The sequence below is a fragment of the Paramisgurnus dabryanus genome, chromosome 6, assembly GCF_030506205.2.
Source record: "Paramisgurnus dabryanus chromosome 6, PD_genome_1.1, whole genome shotgun sequence".
Classification (NCBI taxonomy): domain Eukaryota; kingdom Metazoa; phylum Chordata; class Actinopteri; order Cypriniformes; family Cobitidae; genus Paramisgurnus; species Paramisgurnus dabryanus.
The window spans coordinates 23180906-23203819 of NC_133342.1; the positions used below are offsets into that span (position 1 = coordinate 23180906).

Below are 22914 nucleotides of genomic sequence, written 5' to 3' on the forward strand. Positions count from 1 at the left end.
TAGCAAAACATAAAATGATTCTCCTAATTTAGGTCTGCTTATTACTGAATTCATTTAGTACAGTTGATAAGTTAAAGAACATTCTGTGGATATATAACTTTGATATATTTATATTGACTGAGTAAGACCCATGTCAAAGATTGAAATCAATGAAATTAATCATTGAAATCAAATTCTGATGATTTATATTGAGACTTTAGACTGGATTTCAAAGACAGGGTCACATTTATACAGACATTAGGCAGCAAAGAATAAGTGAGGACGCCATATGTATTGTTGTTTTCAATACAGTTGAACAAAGCCCAACAGAACGCAGATTACTACTTTTTGTAAATTATCTTGATTTCGAATTTGAATTATTTATTTATCTTCCACAATAACGTCTTTGAAAGTTTTGTTAGGGGCATTGTTTAGCAAATGTCTATAGACGGTTTCATCGGACACATGTGCGGTGACGCGATTACGCGTCTGAATGGAACTAAACTTCCAGTGGCCGGTTCATAAACATAGCCGTGACGTTAAGACTATGTCTTAAGAATGAGTCTGACTAACTAGCAATTAGTTAGGCCTAAAAAGTTTTATTATTTGTATTTAAATTAAACCATCTACCTTTCTATGTAACATACTTAAAACAGGTATGATCAGTCTTGAAGAAAAAAATTCATGACTAACTTTTAAGACTAGTCTTAAAGGTTTATGCAACCGGCCACCGGTCTCTGTTTGTTTAATGGTTTGACTAGTGTCTAAACTGAACTCTGGAACAAAAATAATAAATGTTTTGGTTTCCTGAAGACAAGGGAAGAGGGCGATTGTGGATCACTGCTTTTTGATGGGAGGTTTGGCAGACGATCTATAGTTAAGATTGTATACATTATATAAGACGCATTTTACACAGTAACGTTAGCTCATTGTAGTAGTTGATACGCTTTAGCTATTTGAACTAAGGTTACCTACTTGGTGTCTATTTTGCTTGTTATCAGAAATAAACTACTCTAAAAGGACTTTGTTGTTATCGATTCTTTGCGGAGTGTACCGGAGTTACGCGTGTTCCACGACAGCCGTTTGTTTATGTTGTGGGCAACAACATAAAACAAACAGCTTTCATGGACCAAACTTTACTTCCGGTAGACTTCCACATAGTCTCAATAACAAGTCTTTCAAGAGCAAATTATTTTTAATAACAAGCAAAATTAATAATCAGTAAATTACCTTAGTTCAATTAGCTAAAGCGTATCAACTACTACACTGAGCTTACGTTACTGTTTAAAGTTTATGTATATAATATTAGCTACAGATCCTTAAATTCTTGCTAGGCTGCAAAGTCTGCATAGCGGGTACCACGCTCACTGTCTTTTGGAAACCGAAAATTTGTATTATTTTATAAGTTATTTGTTCCAAAGGTCAGTTTACTCGCTAGCCAGGCTGATAAACAAGCACAGACTGAAAGTCAGCTTTGGGCCGGGTGTGTAACCGTGGAAACAAGTGTGCGTCCGATGAAACCATCTATATACAATATTAATTTGGTCAATGAATTCATTATACACTAGTAAACATTTGAAGTAGATTAAAAGCTTCCATATAAGTTGTCTTAAAGGGGACATTTCATAATTATTTTTTAAGATGTCAAATAAGTCTTTGGTGTCCCCAGAGTAGATATGTGAAGTTTTAGCTCAGAAAACACCACAAATAATTTATTATAACATGCTAAAAATTGCCACGATGTAGCTAAGAGCAAAAATGTGCCATTTTAGGTGTGTCCTTTAAAATGCAAATGCGCTGTTGATATTAAAACTCAATTGTGTTGTCAATCATTTTTTTCTCTCTCTTTCTCTCTGGACTAAATGGCAGTGCCATGGTTGGATAGTGCAGATTAAGGGGCGGTATTATTATAATAAGATCCCCTTGTGACATCATAAGGGGTGCCAAATTTCAATGACCTATTTTTTCAGGTGCTTGCAGAAAATTTAAAATTTAAGCGAATATGTTCTTAAAACAATCTGCCAGTGTTGAAAAAAGTATTTCAACTTATTTTTAAGAAAAATTTTCTTATTCCATTGGCAGATTTTTGGCAGACTAATTTACTTAATGTTTATTTTTTTTGTCTAAAAACTAGACTTATTTTCCTAGGTCATTTTGCTTAATAAGAATTTTTTTTTACTGAAAAAAGGTAAAAAAAAAAACATTAAAAGTATGAAAGTAATTTTTTTGCAGTGTGGGGACCCAATTATAGCACTTAAACATGGAAAAAGACAGATTTTATGGTATGTCCTCTTTAAAAAAACAAATACCCATTCTTGTCATTGGAAAACTTTGATGAACTTTTTTTGATCCACTTCACATGTTGACTAGTGTATTTATCACCAGCATTGCTGCTAAAGTTTGGATGTTATGGTCTTGCAATACTTCTGAACAGCCTATTAACATTGCCTTCTATCTATCCCAGAGGAAACTCGTGGCTAAATCTGTTGATCATATATGTACCTGCAGTGAAGAACTCCCAAGTACCAATGAGCACAGGCCAAACAGCTGCGGAAAAAGCAATTACAAAACATGTGCACTGAATCAAATGCACAGAAAAATCTATTTATTGTAGTAAGGATACGTGTGTCCTTAACGATCACATCTCTGGTGGCCTGGTGGAAGACCATCTGGTAGAAGACGTAGATGATCTGACACACAAATTCATCGTCTTCCTGCTGGGCTGGTAACAGAGCAAACACAAGCAGATGATGGACCTCACCTGGCTATCAACAGAATGATCAAATTTTTTCCTCAAATGAAATACTGTACCAATATTGTTTCGTCATTAAATAAAGACACAATTGTTTCCTTGTCATGTGATAGCACTACATTCCACCTCTTTTTTACGCACACAGGCATTTCCTATCTGCTGCTGCCCGGTCATACGGATTGACGTTCAGAACCTCCTCCAGTGGATCATGTTTATGTATGAATGCTTTCGTGAGAAGCCGCCATTTGGCGAAAGTATCAACTTTTCATTTAAAACGGTACAGAAAGCTCCTATGGAGAAATGTGTGGCTGTAGCTGCCCCCTCCTAACTTTAATAAAAAAACTTTTTTCAATTTTGATCTGGCTCAGTTTAATCTCTTCCCCCGGGATTGAAATTCCTCTAGAAGAATGATAGCAAAGCGGCTAGCTGCTCCATGGGACCAGAAACTGAATACTGCTACAGCAAGGAGCTGGACAAGTTTTGTACAAGCTACAAATAACTTCACAGAGGACATGTCAACGCCTTCTGATGAGCGAAAGCCAATGAGAATACAAATATGGGTGCTGAGAAAAGCTGCATAAACAAAACAATACACGAGCAACTCTCGATATTGTGTTGTGACATAATGAGGATAACAAACTTCAGCTTTGCTTTTACATTGTCCTGATCAAAGTTGTGAAGTATTAAATGGCATCAGGGAAAAAACATTTCAAGTTTTGTAATCAAAACCGTTTTGTTTACAGCGGGTAACCAAAAACGGACAAATCTTGCTTTATGTGAAAGCGTGCCAATACAGTACTTCTCTACCAAGTCAATCCTAAAACAATAGTACTGAAGTAAAAAATAACAGGTATCCACCATCTTGGCTCCTTTAATTTTCAAAATCCGTTCTTTACAAAAAAAAAGGAAGGGTCCTGCCATCAGACATTTATTAAAATAAGGGCTCACACTGAGCAGAACCGGCTCATGCATACCATGAGAGTGGTGCTTTCCTGTTTCTGAAAACACTGTCACTTTCCAGCATGTAATCCAGAAAGCGAGAAGCAGCCCTCCATGTCCCATTCAGCCCTGGCCTGTTTATTTATTCTAATTTATTCTAATTTAATATTAGTTTAGTCTAAATAAACTCTTCCAATCTCATTTCATCTAAACACATTATGAAAGACAAGGCATGCCAAAAAGAAATCTGGTACTCGAGTGGCTACAGACACGCAAAGCAGGGGGGCAGCTGTTCTGATTTGTGCAAATAAAAGTCAAAACATTACCGGCCTTTTCCTCAAGAATTTACTTTTATGGTGATTTCTGCACCACTAGCATCATCAAATGGATTTTCTAAATTAAAGTTTTCAAATGGGTTTCCAGAACCCTGTTCCTGTGGCTCAAAGGATAGACATTGCGTTAGCAACACTAAGGTTGTGGGTTTGAACCCACTGATAAAAGAAAAATAGATTAACGGCCAAAGCATAAATATAAACACCTCTCTCCCTCATCTCTTGTTGGTCAGACAGCCGATTCACCAAAAAAAATGGTTACAGTAAATGTAAGTAAATATTGTTTGTAGCATACCATTTAGCAGCTCAATGAGGGCAGGGATGATGCCAGACTTAGCAAGCATGACGGCACAAGAGTCATCCGTAGACACTGTACCAATCATGATCACCACCTCCAAAATCAGATCATCCTCTGCTGAGCCTGAAACCGATGTCAAAGGTTAAGTCTGGTTGAGTTTAAAAGCAAAGGATATATCACCATAAGAGGAATGCAGTAAGTATGATATAAACTCTGTAATGTACAATGTTAACTGTGCACTGCATGGACATTTTCTTTATAAATAAAATTTGATCCCCTACATGACTAGCTTAAACCCAAGGATTCTCTGCAGTGTAAAATACTATATTAAGCAATGTATTAAATGCCTGTAGACACTGCAGTATGTACAAGATCTTACATTAGTGTTCAATCACAAAGGGACACAAAAAGATGAGAAAACAAACAAGCACATGTTAGCATCCTCAGCCACGTGTTGGCATTACCAGGTTTGAGGTGGTCTTTGAGGTAAGGCACCAGGTTGTACTCTTTCAACAGGAGTTCCCAGTCCAGGTCAGAGATGGTGAGGTTTGCCATTGTACCCAAGCACTCAATAACAAACTCTTCATCGCCCTCTTGATTGATCTGAGCCGCTAGGTCGCCCACAAAATCCTGGAATGCAAATGACACAAAACAAGGTGTTACGTGAATGCCTTCAGTCACAGGAAACTTATTATATCTCCATGGAGCAAGCATTTATACTTTTTTACAAGATTAGTTCTTTTACATTTTTCAAGTTCTTCTTACTTGGACTCGAATTGCTAACAAAACTGACACTATTATTATCAGAAAAACTTAGGACATTTCCGACACCTGCTTTATGCAAGTGACCAATCAGAACAGACTGTGCCAGCTTGATATTTCAGAACTGACTGAACGCTTCAAAATAAGGAGCTTCATAGAAGCGGTCTACAAGTATCAGGTGTGCGCCTCAGACACGGTCCGGTATAATATTAGTAGCATCTGATCTCTGGTAATATAAAATGAATGTGTTTTTGCCAAATGGACCCGAGAAGACCCAAACTATCCCATGTGTTTGCATCAAGTCCTTGGGTCAGATCGGACTCTGGTCTAATTTTGTGGGGGTTTGTCTCGGGTCAGGTCTTGCTTTAAAAAATAATGATTTGTGCACGTTGTTTAAAAAGTGATTCGGGTCATTTTGGGTCGGGTACATTGCTGTGGATCCAAGAAGACCTTTACTTCATAGAGACCAGAACTACAACAGAGCATCTAAGACAGACTGTGAAGATATTGTTAGTACACAATGCTAACAACTCATGGACTAAAACTTTTTGCAACTAAAACTATTTGATTACCAGCCAAAATTATTCAACGCGTATGGCAAACAAATTTACTGTGGAATGATGTTTAAAGCTCATAACTTTATCACTAGAATTGCAGGTCACAAACAAACTATTTAAAGGTACACTCCACTTTTTGAAAATATGCTCATTTTCCAGCTCCCCTAGAGTTAAACATTAGATTTTTACCGTCTTGGAATCCATTCAGCTGATCTCTAATTCACTTTTAGCATAGCTTAGCATAATCCATTGAATCTGATTAGACCATTAGCATCCAAAGAGTTTCGATATTTTTCCTATTTAAAACTTGACTCTTCTGTAGTTACATCATGTACTAAGACCCAAAAGATTCCCAAACGGTAAAAATCAAATGTTTAACTCTAGGGGAGGTGGAAAATTAGCCTATTTTGAGTGTCCCTTTAACACAAAGGTTTTAATACTTTTATAAGTTGACTATGAACAGCTTGTGGCTTTTAGTGAAACAACAATAAGATGTGCATTTACAACGAAGAGCTGTTTCAAGTGGCCGTCGTGCTGCGAGATGTTCCTAATCATCTTCATCAGTAGTGGGTCCTTCAGTTTGAGTGCTCGCTTCATCAGCATCTTCAGTCTATTTCCTGCCAAGCAAATAAACAAATCTGACCAATTACAATCAATCATGTTCATTCAGAGATTAATCAGAAACCAGAATTCATGTAGCATGTATTTTAGAAAACTAACAAAATCACTGGTGTGTGACGGTATGTTTTGATACACGTCAACACAAATGACAGTGCAGCTCAGTGCATTTGCCTTGCAGTTCATTCCAGAGAAAGAAGGCACAAACCCTCGCAGATGATTTGAGCGTTCCTCTTGTTGGCGGCCAGGTTGATGCAGAAGGAGATGAGCTCCGTGTCGATCGTTTCGTCGCCGTGTTCAAACAGCATCTGCATGAGCTGACCACAAACGAAATTAAAAAAACGTTATCAACACACAATGCATCACATGCTCAATCCACACAATACACAAATGTATAGCAGGCCTCAGATAAACAAAGGACAAATTCTGACAAGTGAAGCTTCAAATGGACCATCATCCGTGATCGGGGCGATATGTGTGCTTTCAAAAGTCCCCAGAGCGTGACAGCACAAAGGGCCGTTTGAAGAGCGTTTCCAAAACCAGAAACATTTTGCATGTGGAGTATCATGAAATAATCAGAGAGAAAACAAATGAAAGTTACAAATGATGAAACGGGCTGTTACTGACAGGGAGAAGTATTAGTGCTGTCAGTACTGGCGGACGAATTGCTATTTGTGTTTTAATTTAAGAGCCAGGGAGAGTTGAGACAATGTCCCAAAGTCCACTTTAATCAGTTCGACACTGCGGCTGATAACGGACCAATGAGAGGACTTGGCAGGCGCGTTTTATGGTGATAACTGTCCAGCTGCGAATAGACTGAAAACGTGTGGGTGAAGATTGCATGAGCAGAAGAGAGAGAGATTCACGGGTATGGCTGATTGGATGTTAAACAGGAAGGCACAAACAGACAAGGCAGGGCTGAGCCAGGCCTGTGAAGAGGCAGCAGTCTGCAATCAGGCCTTTCCCATACTGAGTATCACATAACCAGGTCTCGGGCCTCCAAATCACACAGTCTAGACTCACTGGCACCTGCTTGCTCCTTTTTACCAGCAATGGGAGGCCCTGCCTCATACCCCAGTGTCCTCCCCTCATGCACACCCACCTACCTCCGACTCTAGCACTCAATGGTTTCATAGCTCCATAACCCCTTCAAGCATTTCCTCACACACCCGCGCGTACACACACTCTCACAGCTTTGAGTAATTACAGCGAGACCCCTTTATTGGTGAGAAATGGGTCTGGATGCTGGGCCTCTACTCGCCAGTTTAGATCCCAAGGCAGTGAGGCTGTTTGATCTAAATTCTCCCTTTACTGAAAAAAGTCCAGTCCTGGAGGACACCAGATTCAGAGGCAGAATAAGAGAGTCAGACTTTAGCCATCTATGAAGAATTAAGGAAGTCTTTGAAATACTGTAAATGAAAATGTATTATATTCTATTTTTATTTAAAGGAAGAACGAAAGAAAAAGTACATAACTCCCTAAGGAGTCAAGCAGCTATTCTGACATCATACCTTGACTGTCTCCAGGCAATTGACTGAGCCATTAGGAAAGGGAATTCAACAAGTTTTTTTACAAGCATCTGGTAGGCATTTTCACCCAATTAGAGAAGACAAGCATTTTAAAGATGACAACGATTGTGCATAAGTTGTTTCAGAGAAACTGTAACCTGCCAATTGCTGGTGACCCCACAGAGGCCCTGCTCCTATTTAGTCAGCTCTGTTATCTCATTAAAGCCATGTGAGAGAAAGACGGCACCAGAATTACACCAATTTTCTAAAACACTGTTAGGTACAAACAAAAAAAACACACATACAGGATGCAGGACAGTAGCAAAAACACAAGCTATGTTCTTTAAACGGCATACTGCCAACATTTCTGTATGCAACTATTTTTAGTAAAAACATGAATGACTGAGTAAATGTCAAGATGAGCATTATACGACCAATAACCTACAAGTAATTACAGCCACAGATTTTAACATCACCTCTTTCACTCATTATTTGTATGGGCTGCCAAAAGTTAAGAAAAAAATTGATAAAAACATGCACATTTATTTCCAAGTTCCTGAACTAGACACTAAACTCACTGAATATTCATTGTATAATGCACAGTTCAAATCCAAAACATTATACTAGAGACAAAAGTTCAACCAGTAATGTACACTTTCACTATGGCTGCCACACGTGTGCAATAATTCCAGCCAGACATACAGACAATCCAAGGTTTTAAATATACACTGTAAAAAATTATTTTGTGGCTTAGTAAATTTAACTAAGTAAACTAAATAAATTCTATTAAAAAATTAATTCTTGTTTTTTTTAACCAATTTTGTGTAAAAACAACAGAAAAAAGGTCAGTGATTCTAAATGAACACATTATTAAGTAAATTAAACTAAATTTTATCATGTAAAATTTGTAAAAAGGAATTTAACTTAATAATTTTGTGTTGAAACTACTTGAATTATTTTAGTAACTATAACTAACTAACTAGGCAGTGGACTTGTATACTGTTAAAAACAATACGCTGGATTTACTTTGCATAATTTTTGCATCCACTTTTTTAAGTAAGTTTTACATGCAATTTTGTTTAAAAAAAGAAAATTCCATGTAAAACTTAATAAAAAAATTGAAATTGCTTAAATTGCTTAAAATTCCACATAAAATGTACTTTAAAAAAATTGCAATTGCTTAAATTTCTTAAAATTCCACGTAAAACTTACTTAAAACACTTGCAATTGCTTAAATTTCCACGCAAAACTTACTTTAAAAATTGCAATTGCTTAAATTGCTTAAAATTCCACATTAAATTTAATTTTAAAAAATTGCAATTGCTTAAATTGCTTAAAATTCCACTTAAAACTTATTTAAAAAATTGCAATTGGTTAAACTGCATATAATTCCACTTAAAATTACTTTGAAAAAATTGCAATCGCTTAAATTGCTTTAAATTCCACTTAAACTTACTTTGAAAAAATTGCAATTGCTTAAATTGCTTAAAATTCCACTTAAAACTTACTTTATAAAATTGCAATTGCTTAAATTGCGTAAAAAAAAAAAAATTGCATTTGCTTAAAAAAGTGCATGCAGAAATTATGCACTATATTTTGAAGTAAATCCAGCATAATTTTTTTTAGTGTATACACCTAATGCATTTAAATCAGAGGTAAATAAGGAAGATACTAACCTGAGGGATGCAATCAGTATATGCAAACATGGATTTGGATTTGTCGTCCACACTGATGTGGTAGAGTATGCGCATCGCCACGTGCTTATGCGAGTCATTACCTACAGAAAAGAAGAAAACATTTTGAAAGATTCACAACGTGTGTAAACCTTTAAACGCTATCTAAATTGATCAGTCGTGGTCAGTTAGATAATGTATTTTTACTGGCTCGTGCTGAGCGCGAGCAATTTTTCAGCGAGATTGCAGATAAGAGCATGTGGGGTGTGTGATTACAATCCCAACTCATTTCACTGGGGAAAGAAACTGCAGATACACACACAACACACACACACACCCTCTTGCGCTTTACCCTAAATGAGTCACCTAAACACTCTCATTAATAACACTTTGAGGCCTCCTCTCTCTCTTTTTCCCCAATGCTGATATACTCTCCCATGAGATAGGAAACACTTCGATAGATCAATTGCATAATTATTCATTAGGAGCCTGAGTGTGGCAGCCGGGAACCTAGACACATTATCACATCCACTATTAGAAACAGATGTGACCACTGGGGATATCTTTTCTTAAAAAAGAAAAAATACAGAGGATAAGCAAGGAAAGTGAAGTAGTTAAAAAAAAAAAAGATAAGGTTTACTGGGAAGAAATTGTTTAATTGGTGATACAGGAGTATGCATATATTACAGTGGCATTAATAAGCCTGGACGAACTCTGCGCTGCCCCCGGTGGCCTGGACATGTGTTTCTAGTTAGTGGCCACAGATGCAGCTGACCCATGTTAACACCTCACCTCAGTGATCGCAAACTGAAACGCAGAGTCTTTTATGACGGCACCCCGCACTACTGAACCGTAAATGGGTAACACGTTGAAAAAATTTGTGCACCAATTAGGCTCTTAGACTTAATCATAGAGAAAGCAGCGTTTTCTTAATTTTCGTGCAACATTGTTATTTGAAAATGTTAGGAAAAGAGAGACGCACTGTATTCAAATGACCAGAAATACTGTGGTCTTTGGCTGACACAGACGTACAAGGAGAAATGACAGATTGTTCTGAACAGCTCAAAATAAAACCAGACACAAAGAAGATTTCTCGTATGACTTGTGTAGGTGAACTCAAGGTAAATGTGTTTGGCTTCACTTGATTCAGTAAAGTGAAGAGTCAGATATCTGCTAAAACTTGGCCAAATGGGCCATAATTTGAGTCGAGCTTCCATCAAGAGCACCTGCACCGATGTCTGCCAAAGCAGGTTTTTAGTCTCAATGTTACTGTATATTCTACAGCCTGATTTAGATCAAAGTCTTCTGTATCCATTTTCCAACTTAAACTGTGTCTCTAGTTCGAAGATGATGGGCATAAACACATACAGAATAAAGATGACTTCAACAAGTAAATTAAGTTCACTACAGTATTCGGTTTCTTTAAATTTTTGTTGGAAAAGATTTTAAATGGAAAACAGGAAAATTATACGTTCGCATTTATTCTTAATCTCTTGCTATAAGACTATAACAAATCTTGGCTTGGTTTACAAGATTCTCTAAATTACAGCCTAATTCAATTACAAAAGAATGACGATTGGATCTCTAAAGCACCATTAGGAAGGAAAGAAAGTTACCCAGCAGAGCAGTGAGTTTAGGAAGAAGACCCACTTGCACCATTTTGGTGCGCAGTCCTGTATCGAAGGAGAGATTATGAAGGAGCCGCAGAGTGACGTTTAGCAGGTCTTCATGTTCGCATGGAACCAGACGAGCCAGTTTCTCCACTGTATCCATCTCGGCCTATTAGAAATAAACATTTAATATTGAGTGTTACATGTTAAAATAAACACCTAAACATTTAAAACATCTTTAAAAAAAGATCCTGTGTAGAAACATTGTCTTCGTCCTTTCCCAGATGGCCAGACTTCTTTGGTCCAACATGTGTTTTTATGTATGGACATGTTGAAAGACTTTCAAAGCCAAAACCCAATTTCTTTTATCTACAACATGGATTTGGTAAGGGGATACAGAAATAAAAACAACTGCTCCTAATTTGGAGCCTTGATAAATGCACGTTCGTAGCCAGGGCAGATTGATTCCAGGTGGACTGACAATGGTGCAGTTTAAGGACAAGTGGGACAACGTTTTGTACAGCAATAGATGTTAACTGGCCTGTAAACATCTATACATTTATAGGTTCTATAAGGTTTCTCAAACATCTAGGAACTTGAAGTGTTGCTATATGACTTTGACATTCTGACAAACTGTAAATAGCGGGATCTCACAAGGACAACTGGCCCGGCAGGAGGAAATCATTTGATCAAATACTGAAAGCGGAGAGGCACTACACCAGTGGTTCTCAAACTGGGGGCCGTGGACCCCTGGGGGCCCTGAGATGGGGAGGGGGGCCCCGTTTAATGACATTTAAAAAAATACATTAATTTATCATAAACTCTGTGTAATTAAACCTCAGAAAAATAAGTCTACTATCAAACAGCACTAAATTGTATACTTTAAAAGTTTTGTTTAATTCCAATTTTGGAAGTTTTGGAATGTCTTATGTCATACATTTTCTTTGGGGGGTTACGAAGGGTTGCATCGTACACAGGAGGGGGGCCGCACGCCGAAAAAGTTTGAGAACCACTGCATTACACCAGCCTAGCCTATATATATATATATATATATATATATATATATATATATATATATATATATATATATATATATACATATATATATACATATATATATATATATATATATATATATATATATACATATATATATACATATATATATATATATACATATATATATACATATATATATATATACATATATATATATATATATACATATATATATATATATATACATATATATATATATATACATATATACATATATACATATATACATATATACATATATATATATATATATATATATATATATATATATATATATATATATATATATATATATATATATATATATATATATATATTTAACAAAAAAATTAAACACATTATGTTATCCTAAACACTTTTACCCATAACCATCATGAAGTTGGAGACCAAATGTTTAGTAATGTATTACCATTTTATTTATTTGTGTTTCTGTACCACTTACTATTGAATATTGTAAATATTTTAACCTATTTATTTTAGTTTTGTGTTTTATATTTTAAAAAGTATAAATGTTGGCCATTTAATTTTCTTTTAAATATTTATTGCTAGACATAAAATTGTGGTAGTAGAGTAATAAAAAAACTTCAAAAGTTAAAAATGTTTTTTTGGTAAAGCATTGACTACACTGGACACCATAAAGCCTGCTCACCATGTCATTCTTGTTCTCCAAAAAGATGCTTAGCTTTTTGAGGAAGGAGACCACCAGCACCAACAGTTCCTCATCATCTCTCTCCAGAGTCTTCACCAGCAGGTGCACAATGTTCTTGTTCCTCATCTTGAGCTCTGTTCTGGTGTCTTCAGACAGGTTCAACAGCAGGTAGAAAGCAACTAAAACAGTGGAAAAGAAAAGAAAAAAACTAAATATTTCCTCATAAATAAGGGATACTAAACTGTGGCAAAAACATGTGTCACTTCCTGTACCTTGTAGCAGCTGCTCCTGTTTGAGCAGAAGACTTTGGTATTTCTTAAGAGTTTTCTCATGCTCCTTTCGCAAGCTCTGGTTGTCGGGGGCTTCATCACGTGAATATGTTAAAGAATAAGTATTGTGAGAAGATAGGGCAGTTTCCTGGGCAGGGCTATAGTACCAGTCTAAAATGCATTTTCGAGCTGCCTTAATTTAAAAACGCCTTAAAAATAAACACCTGTAATGTGTTTTGTAAGGTTTGTTTGTTAAAACTTCTTAAATGTTCTAATATAACTAAGGGCTAGTCCTGGATTATTCTAAACCCTGTACGGAGACCTGCCCCATAATGTATCTAGTGCCTTATACCAGTGTTTCCCAATCCTGGTACTCGAGGCCCTCCTCCCAGAATGTTTTAGATGTCTCCTTATTTAGCACACCTAATTTAATTGGGAAGCACTGCCTTAAACTTCAGCACAGCTTAATAAACAAAGATAAATGTTGATTCATTTTCTAAAACTGTGCTATGTAATTTGAGTTGCAAACGTAATTTTTTTTACTTAAAATGTATTTGGCAAAAAATACAGTACATTACAGGGTATACATTTGCTCAGTATGTGTTCCATGGGATTAAACCCTTAACTTGATCTATCATATGAACTTTAGAAACAAAACCACTGCCTAAGCAAGCCTAAGCAAAACTAAGCACATACTTTTTACCTAAATTATTTTTACATCTATAATAAGCATATCTAACAGCTTATTAAAAGCTGAATGCAGTATCTGTTTAGCGCAAACATCTATAGGTGTAATAATATATATATGCATATGCATATGACATCTATATGGTTCAAAACACAATACTGGTCCAAAATTACATGCCCGCCTTTCAGCTGAGATATATAATAAAATGTTAATGCAAAATTATGGCCATTATTAGGAAAGGAACCAAAGAGGTTTTGAGGCAGTTTCCCAGACTTAAGTTAAGTCCAGTCCAGCACTAAAATGTTTGTTTGAATTCTCCTAACTTAAATCAGCTTGCACTGACTTTTAATATATCAGTGCCATTGTTTTGTCCCAAGATGCACACCAGTAATGTTTTTTGTAAGGTATGTTTGTAAATGTCTTAAATGTCCTAATATAATTAAGGTCTACTTCTGGATTCATCTAAACCCTCTCCGAGAAACTGCCCCATTACCATCCATTTATTATGGCACTTGTACTACCGCTGTGAAAACAACAGTATGTCCATTTGGAAAAGCAAATTTAGACATTTTCGTAACATGGGAAGTATTTAGAAAATTACTTTTGAGATTTTGGGTACAAATGTAAAAGCTTCACCATAGCACAAAAAATTCCCAAATGACACTGATGATCTGAAGCCCTAGAAGTCACATTTTCCTAACTTACATACTTAACTGATCAGTGAGTAAAATATTTTCTTGACCATCTTCCCAACACACCACAAATTGCTTGGTTATTCTTTTCTCATTTGACAATACTGTTAGAGTACTTTATATAACAGTGCAATTTTTCTTCTCTAACTCATTACATGAAATTTTATCTACCTGATGAATGTCAACATACATATACTGATGACATTTTAAGATAAGTTAGTGAATTATGAATATTTAATCATTCTGTGTTGAAAGTAGGGGTGGGCCGATCCAATACTTGGGACCTTTTTTGCTGGATCGGGTATCATTCTAACGGGGCCGATCCAAATCCGTTCCTCGTGGTTGTTACTGTCATGCTATAGAAAAGTCTGACTATTATTAAAGCACCATAAATATTTTTATACACTATATTAAAAGTCTACCTAATATATTTGACAAATTTATGTGAAAAACAAATGCATATATGAAGATATTTAAGGTCACCAAAACTGAATGGTGTGGTGCTTGCAAAGTTAATGCACTGAAGTAGCTGTGAATTAACAACGCGTCATGTTGTAACAGTTTTTCAGGTTTTGAAATCGGATCGGTAAGTGGTATCAACCCACCCCTACAGGAGAGCAGGGCAGATACGGCTAATGTCTCTCTCTCCCTCCCTCCCTCTCTCTCTAGCATACACTGAGTGCCTTCACACTGCAACAAGCCATCGTTGCTAGCATAAAAGTGATACTATTGTAGAGTAAATTATTATTTCTGAATAATCTTCTATAATTCATGAGAAATCTGACTTGTCTGATAGTAAAAGGGTCTTTTGTTCTTTGAGGACTTGTTGATTATCAGCAGTTTAAGCCATTGATAGAAAGGATATAAGCTTTGTCCTTCTTCTCCAACTCATCCTGCCACATGTCATATTTCCTCAGTTCATGCTCGATGATGTTCAAGCAGAGAAGGCCAATCTTATAGTGTGTAATAAGACCATGGAACTGAGAGAAACTGGAAAAAAACACAGAAAGGAAATTATGAACTCACTGTGAGGTTTTGTCCTACCGCGACCTTTCCTCGCTCAAGTGTCCAAAACACTAATGCATACAATAACCCGAAAACTAGACAGTGACCGGTATGCAGAGAAAATGAAACGGTTTTGTCACATTGATTTCAGGCTCTACTTATGACTAATAAATAAACAGATTTGAAAGATCAGACAAATCAAACAAATCATCATACATTTCAAATACAACTTTCATCTGTCAAATCCTTCAGGCTTGAGGCAAGTAATTTACTAATTTGCCATGTGAACAAAGGTAAACTTTCTGATAAGGATAAACACTTTCATACCTCGAATGATTCCTGACAGCTATTCTGAAATGAAAGTAGTAACCTGATCTGTGGCCATTTTGTTGAGAAGGTCTCATGACTTTGTTATGACTATTGTAAGTGCTGCAATACTTCAAGCTGTCAGCCTGTGATGCACACTCTCTCATGCAGTGTAGGTGCATAAACCAAATCTCATACATACTTTAAAATGCTAAAAACATCTGTCTGCATCGACTAAAAGCTAACCAATCCCAAAACAAGCTGCATATACATATACACAATAAAACAGAGACCTATTAAGCGTAATAACAAAAAATTGCTCACAGCAGGCAATGTAAAATTTGACAGTAATTATTTGTTACACAAGCCGTGTTTTGATGGCTGTAGCAGATATATGCTTTGAATAGGATGGATTCAGAGACTTCCCAGAGAGATTTAACCATGCTGACAGACTGTCTAACAGAACGTTACAGCTCAACAGGCAAACATCAGTGCAAGGAAAACCCCAGAGGAATTATGTACCTTGAAAAGCAGAAGAAGACATAGACTATAGTAGTAGCTAATTCCACACTCTGTTTCCAGTCTTCTCTCAGCACTCGGGCCAAAGCTCCAAGCGCAGTCTCTGGAAAAACATCAAGCACATAACACAACTCACAAACAAACAACCTGACAATAATCATTCACAAAGATTAAACCAATATCCACTCTCAGACCGCCAACTTATGAAAATCAAACTATAGCAAGCGAGGTCAAAGATGCTTGACTGTAGCACTTCACCACAATGATTTCTGTTTATTGTTTATGATGTTTATGAAGTTTGTTAAAACAGAAAACAACAACGTTGATGGTGTAACTGAAATATTTATGCGCCAAGATGAATTGGGAACAAACATAAACAATAAGACCTCAATGTCGGCGCTGCTCTAGTACCATTATGCAGAAGCTCCTCCAGGTTGTCAGGGTTACGGGCCAGCTGGAGAATCAGAGTGGAACCTCTGATCTTCTCTGGGATGCCTTCATACAAAAGCTCCATGTATTCATCAATTTTATTAATGTTGGCCTCTTCATCAATCTGATAAACACATGAGATCATGGAAATAACATTAGTTAAAACATGTTGAATATATTTTCAAAAATAAGTCTGGACGGAAAACAATCAATTACATACATCCATTCCTTCAAATGGCATCAGTTCTCTGGGTTTAACTGGTTTCTTCTCTTTCTTCTCCACTAAGAAAAGTCAACAAGAAGCAAACAAATGTCATCAGTATGAGAAAAGAATGTAAAGACCTAAATTTACACAAAAAATTACAAATAAACAAGGTTAAGAATTGCTCTTCTGGAATATTGAAGAAATTGTTTACATGAAGCTTAGAAGTGTGGCTTACTTTCTTCAGCTGATAATAAACAAAGATTTTATATAAAAACATGCTCCCCTTATTGATTTTTTTATTTCAATATTGCTAAATACTTCCAAAATATTAGCTTTTCTCTAATATTAATTACATCACACATACACATACACACTTCTTTAGCTTCAGAAGACATTTTTAACCTACTGAATATTAATTGGATTACTCTAATGATGGATGGATGTGATTTTAAAGAAATGTTTTGGTTTCCTAAGTAATCCACGTGTTGCTTATTTTGCTTGTTATATAAATAAACTACTTTAAAAGGACTTTGTTGTTATTTATTCTTAGCAGAGTTACCGGAAGTTACGTGTTTATGCAGGGAAGGCCGCTTGTTTATGTTGTTACTGCTGAAACCGTCTATACTATTGACGATTAGAAATCATGTATTACAGTGTAAATTACATTTGCTGCTCGGTTTCTTTCGGTTCTGCAGATAAAGCAGCAGATGTTCCACCTCTGGCAGCTTTGATGCATGAATGAGCCTGCACTCATCCACCACCTTCCTGGCAAAAGAGGGAACATCAGTCCCCGCATTCAAACTCCTCAGTCTGATGCTAAATACCACAACAAACAATAGACAAATGTTAATTTTTTTCAATTGGATTAAATTTCATTAGCATGACAATTTGGCATATGACAATAATAATATTCTTGCTTACATTTTTTGACATTGTTTCACGCCCTTGTGCATGGCATCGCCTGTCTCTCCTAAAATGGACGCTTCAAGTTCATAGTGTATAACCAGTGCTTTCTCTGTTGGATGCACATCTATCTCACATTTCTTTACTCTGTTAAAAGACAGAACATGTACATAATAGTATTACTTTATATGGCACTTGAATTCAAAAGATATATGGTAATATTGGCCGCCTCTCTGTTTAGCAGTTAGATAGCAAGCCTGGAAAACAAGAATATCCTGTTGTAGAGCATCACTGGTTTTAGTATAGTAACCATTGTTTAACTATGGTATCTTAGGTCTCTAATTAAGGTCTCACTACAGTAACCAGTTTAGCATTAATAATTCGTATGGTAAAACTATGGTCACATATTAAAAAAACAGGTATCATTACAAAACTATAGTCAAATTTCCCTAATGTAGAAGGCGCACTAGGTTTTGAGACACGGCCATAACAGGGATGCTTACAGTAAGCCACGCCCAACTGCGATTACATCGGATCATTTGACCCAGATTAACAATACATGACCATACAAATACATTAACGTGACCGTAGACAGAACAAGGTACGGTGTACACAAGGATTTCAACATGATATAAGCAGTGTCTCTTCTTTAAAAGTGACATAACCGAAACACAGTTAAACTGTCATTGTGATGCTGGATGTGACAGCATCCTATAGCTAAGTTAACCTAAATGTAACCGTTACCGTTTGAGAGACTGTGGATCGTCCGACTGCATTTTCCTCCGTATAAATTGCTCTTTCACACTGTTAACATGAGACACTGTACCAACATAAGACTGGTGTAATCAAAGCATCTTCATCTGCAGCCCTCTGATCCTCTGGTGCTGCACCTCATCTGATGTGATGATCCTGTGAAAGAGCTTTGGTTTCACTGAAGACTACAGTGAGCGCCGTCGCCATCTATCGGACAGGAGGACGATGTGTTACTGTACGGGAATGAACAACAGTCACTCTTTTCATGAAAGTGCATGGTCACTATTAATGTTTTTCTACTTTTATAAATACATGCACTAAAAGAAATTCAAAATCATTTAAAATATATGTTTTTATAGTTATGTTATCTCCAAAATAGCCACCAGAATTAGTACAGAATTTGTAAAAATGATCTCTTGCCATTTGAGGTTCCCATCTAATCGAAGCTCTTATTGGCTGATTTTCTTCATTATTCATTCCAAGTCATGAATTTAAAAAACTGTTTTAGTTTTATAGTGAAGTAAAATAACATTTAGATTTTTGCCTACATTCTATTTTGAAACATTAAATAGACAATCAAATTAAAAGATTTTAAGGTGAATGAGAAACAGTTCCGTCAAGTGACCCTGAACTTGTGAACGGCAGTGTTTAAAAAACAATCTCACCAAATTATCTCTCTCATTAATTATATTAAATATAATATGATTTTCCCCCATTTTATTTACATGATTTGTGTGAACTGTTAAAAGAAAACAACAACTGAAGTTTGTTCATTATGATCTTAGAAATGTTATACAGATGTGAATCTTATTTAACCAGATCAATTTTTAACTTTTCATTGATGGAATGAGGGATCTTGGAGCTCTCTGTTGGCTGATTTACACAGATCTGACAAACACAGACACACAAGCATTTGGATTTAAAATGTTTGGAATCATTACTTCTTTTATCAGCCTTTATCAGATCAGTGAATATTAGCTTTAGTTGTATTTGTCATGCAGCATCTTAACACATTTCTTATTATTCCAGACATTCTCTGTTTTCACTTAGAAAATCTATCATACCTCAGAAATAAATGGTAAATTTGTTGGCCCTGATTTTGGTCAGGCTGGCGTAGTATAATAGGATTAGAGGGTCTTTAAGAACTTGTCAGCTGGACAGGTTTGTAGACCAGCTGCCCAACCAGCAAAATCATCTAAACACCAGTCTGGTAGAAGATTAGCTAAAGCCAAAAAAACCCAGAATAGTCTGGTTTAACTTGTTCTGTTATTTATTTGTTTAAATATTGTTTTTCAGCTTGGGGCTGCTTTTTAAATGAAACAATTTTAAGAGTATCATTGTGACAACGTTGAAAAGAAAACTAGCCATGGTTTCCATTTCTGTTTTTTTTCGCTGCGAGACACCGGAAAGTGCACATTGTTTTAAAATGCTGTGAGTAATTCCGATGACAGCCAAGTTCAAATAAAAACTAAACTAAATGAAAAAGATCCAAGAGGCTGGCATGTATAATGTTTATCTGTATGCGCCAAAGAAAATAACATCCTAAGAAAATTTTTATAATATAAACTGGGCCCATGGTTACTTGTTGATGATCAGCTTTCTTTTCAAGATTAGAAACCAGCAGATTCCGTTACATTATAAGAGGCTGGTGGTATCCAGAGTGTTTGAATTGAGGCATTCACAGATATAAGTTGTGCATTCATGTGTAATCAATATCAACACCATTGGGTGGCCTATATACAGCATAGCCGTGATACTTATGAAGCACAGTTCACATAGATTCAGTCTAGTGCTTTTTAAACTACAATGATCCAAGATATTTCACACGTGTGACTCATAGCACTACCCGAAACCAGTTTACTCCCATAATTAAATGTTTTCATTTCTTAAAATGAATCATCCGGTTGGATCTGTGTTCTGGTCAGCCCTTGAAAGCTTGCCATTTTGTATTAAGAAGGATATTTTCAGGTTTTATTTGAAGTCAAACGTGAGTAAAACCATTGGAAATCATTTGTCAGATCCATCATTTTCAGTGCTGAACTTTCACCGATTTCCATCGCTGCTTGTGTATGGAGGATTCAAGACATCATCATGCTAAAAACATCACTAACGTCAGTCATTTACTCCACCATCGAACATGATGATTGTTTTTCCGTCCCACCCTGCAATTCTGCATCTAACACATTAGAGATGTCTTGCACCCCATCAGTTACCCAGACGTAAAACAGTAATCCAACTAATTTGAAACATTGCGTGGTGATTTACAAGCAAAGCTTTGAAATATGACTTTAATAACGGTTACAAATGGCTCAAGTGCTGTACAGTATGTCTGAAAAACGCAGAAGAGCTGGAAAGGCGGCATATTTTTGGCAGCCCATTTGTTATCAGTGAAATGTGAAAATGACTGTGGTGTGGTTTGTTCTGGTTATTTCAGACTGAACTGTTGATTAAGCTGCTGTCCTGTGGTTTTGTTGTAATTGAGCTGAAGGTACTTTCATGTGTCTGACTGCGGGATGCGTGTGGTGCCAGTAAGCTTGCTGCCCTTAATTTTTTACGAGCCAGCTTGTTTGTTTCAATTCTTCATAATAGTTACTTTACTGTTGACCATAAAATATTTTGCTATATTTAGTGATTACACCATTTAGCTGGACAAATAAACATCAATGTTAACATTAAATGGAAAATGTTTTCAAACAGAGCAACTTAATTATAACAGTTACAAAGGTTAAACTTGTTAAAATTTTGCCATGAACATTTTTCTTCTACTGCGTGACCTTCAGGGTCATTCGAGCTCAGCAGTAGTAACTTCAGAAGTCATTACACTTAGGCCTCGTCTGGTCCTCTGAACCTCTCACATGCCTTCGTTTTGACCCATAGGTGAGCCTCATGCCAAACCTGACACCATTAATATGCATAAGCTGACTGAACAAACTGGGATCAAACACATGCACTACATCACCACACTAAACGATCATAGCATCATACTAGAATGTCTGTTTGCTTTCCTAAAAAAAATCGCTGTTGAAATTTAGGGCCATTTTACTAGGAACCATTTTACCATAACCTGTGCCAGCACCTTCTGAAAACAATTAACCTAAAGTCTGCTCAGCATTGAGACATAAAAGCATCACATCCAAGTCATCATTATTCAGGAGATGCTGAATAAACATTGCCTCCGATCGTAGGATTTATGTCGGCAGTGATACGGAATGAAGATGGGAAGCGCCTGCTTCGGAAAGAGTTAAGGAATGTTGTTCATTGTCACATGACGTGGGAGAAGACAGGCAGTATTCGACACCCCCTCTCCGCAGGGCGCACATCTTGCCCGCAGATGTTGTGATACCACAAACACTTCAAAGTGCCTCCTCTCAGACCAACTGATATTCTGACGCCAACTGTAAATGTCCTGGACACGGAGAGTGGAAAATATGAAAACTTTTACATGGCTATGAAGGAACTTCTTTTGAGAAAGTAATGCAGCATGATTTAGAAAACTTATAACAGAATTATTATTATTTGTAACCCTGCCATAATCTAATTATGAGTTTTATTTCAGTCATTACTTTTACTTTAATTTCAGTCTTTAATATAATAATTAGTAAATATTAAAAAATATCAAGGTTATATTTTCACAGAATATTCATTACATTGTGATTTTATGTTCAGTAAAAAGTAAATCACAGAAAAGGGTCACGTTTGTTTTATTGTCTGAATATTGCCAATTTACCTGCATTGCATTAAATAACACAAAACTATGACTTAGTTTTCTAAAAATCCTAAAACTTTGATATGTATTTACATTAATCACTCTTGCATCAAACAGAAAACATGTATGCTGTCTTAGCTTCTCATGGTTAGCACAGTAAGACAGCTTTGACCTTAACCAGACAACAACTGACAGTCCATGAAAACCTCACCACAAACCTCGTCTAAGTACCGAATGATACGTCTGTGCCCGTCTTGGGTCTAGACAGCCAGATCTTTTCTGTGGCATAAAAACTATATCATGCTTCATAAATTGACCCAATCCACAATTTGAACAGGAAGTTGGAACAGCTATGACAGAAAAACTAGTCCAGGTTCTTTTCATTTGAACCCAAACTGATGTTCTGATCTTGGTAGGTGAACCAGCTGTGATAGATGTATGAGCTAATAAGGAGTGTGTTTAGAGTGAGCGTTATGACACCCCTAAAGTGGCCTGTTAGCATTGCGCTGGTTCACAGTTGACAGGCTCAGAGAGTTCAACTCCATATGGAACATATATCACTCAATCTTCTTAACTGCTGTTGCTGCTACACTTATTAGACACATGGCATGTGGGCTTCACGCAAGTCTCCCCTGCACACATGCAACATGCTCTCACATGCCACATAAAGCAGTGTGGTCAGCTTTATCTTTTACTGGATGTG

The 22914-nt window shown here is 36.4% G+C and overlaps 1 protein-coding gene across 1 annotated transcript in view; it reads right to left on the reverse strand.

Annotated features, from left to right (window-relative positions):
* kifap3b (kinesin-associated protein 3b) overlaps positions 1 to 18666 on the reverse strand; it is a 35072-nt gene extending 16406 nt beyond the window's left edge. Inside the window, exons 1-16 of the mRNA XM_065276141.2 lie at positions 18497 to 18666; positions 17771 to 17899; positions 17514 to 17665; positions 16865 to 16926; positions 16627 to 16768; positions 16219 to 16318; positions 15251 to 15375; positions 13009 to 13107; positions 12737 to 12915; positions 11035 to 11197; positions 9422 to 9522; positions 6446 to 6554; positions 6124 to 6236; positions 4765 to 4930; positions 4298 to 4423; positions 2603 to 2701 (exon numbers count right to left, since the gene is read on the reverse strand). Of these exons, the coding sequence (XP_065132213.1) occupies positions 2603 to 2701; positions 4298 to 4423; positions 4765 to 4930; positions 6124 to 6236; positions 6446 to 6554; positions 9422 to 9522; positions 11035 to 11197; positions 12737 to 12915; positions 13009 to 13107; positions 15251 to 15375; positions 16219 to 16318; positions 16627 to 16768; positions 16865 to 16926; positions 17514 to 17665; positions 17771 to 17899; positions 18497 to 18528 (1897 nt within the window). The 5' untranslated portion in view covers positions 18529 to 18666. The remainder of the gene's footprint in view (positions 1 to 2602; positions 2702 to 4297; positions 4424 to 4764; positions 4931 to 6123; positions 6237 to 6445; positions 6555 to 9421; positions 9523 to 11034; positions 11198 to 12736; positions 12916 to 13008; positions 13108 to 15250; positions 15376 to 16218; positions 16319 to 16626; positions 16769 to 16864; positions 16927 to 17513; positions 17666 to 17770; positions 17900 to 18496) is intronic.
* Positions 18667 to 22914: the final 4248 nt, after the last annotated feature.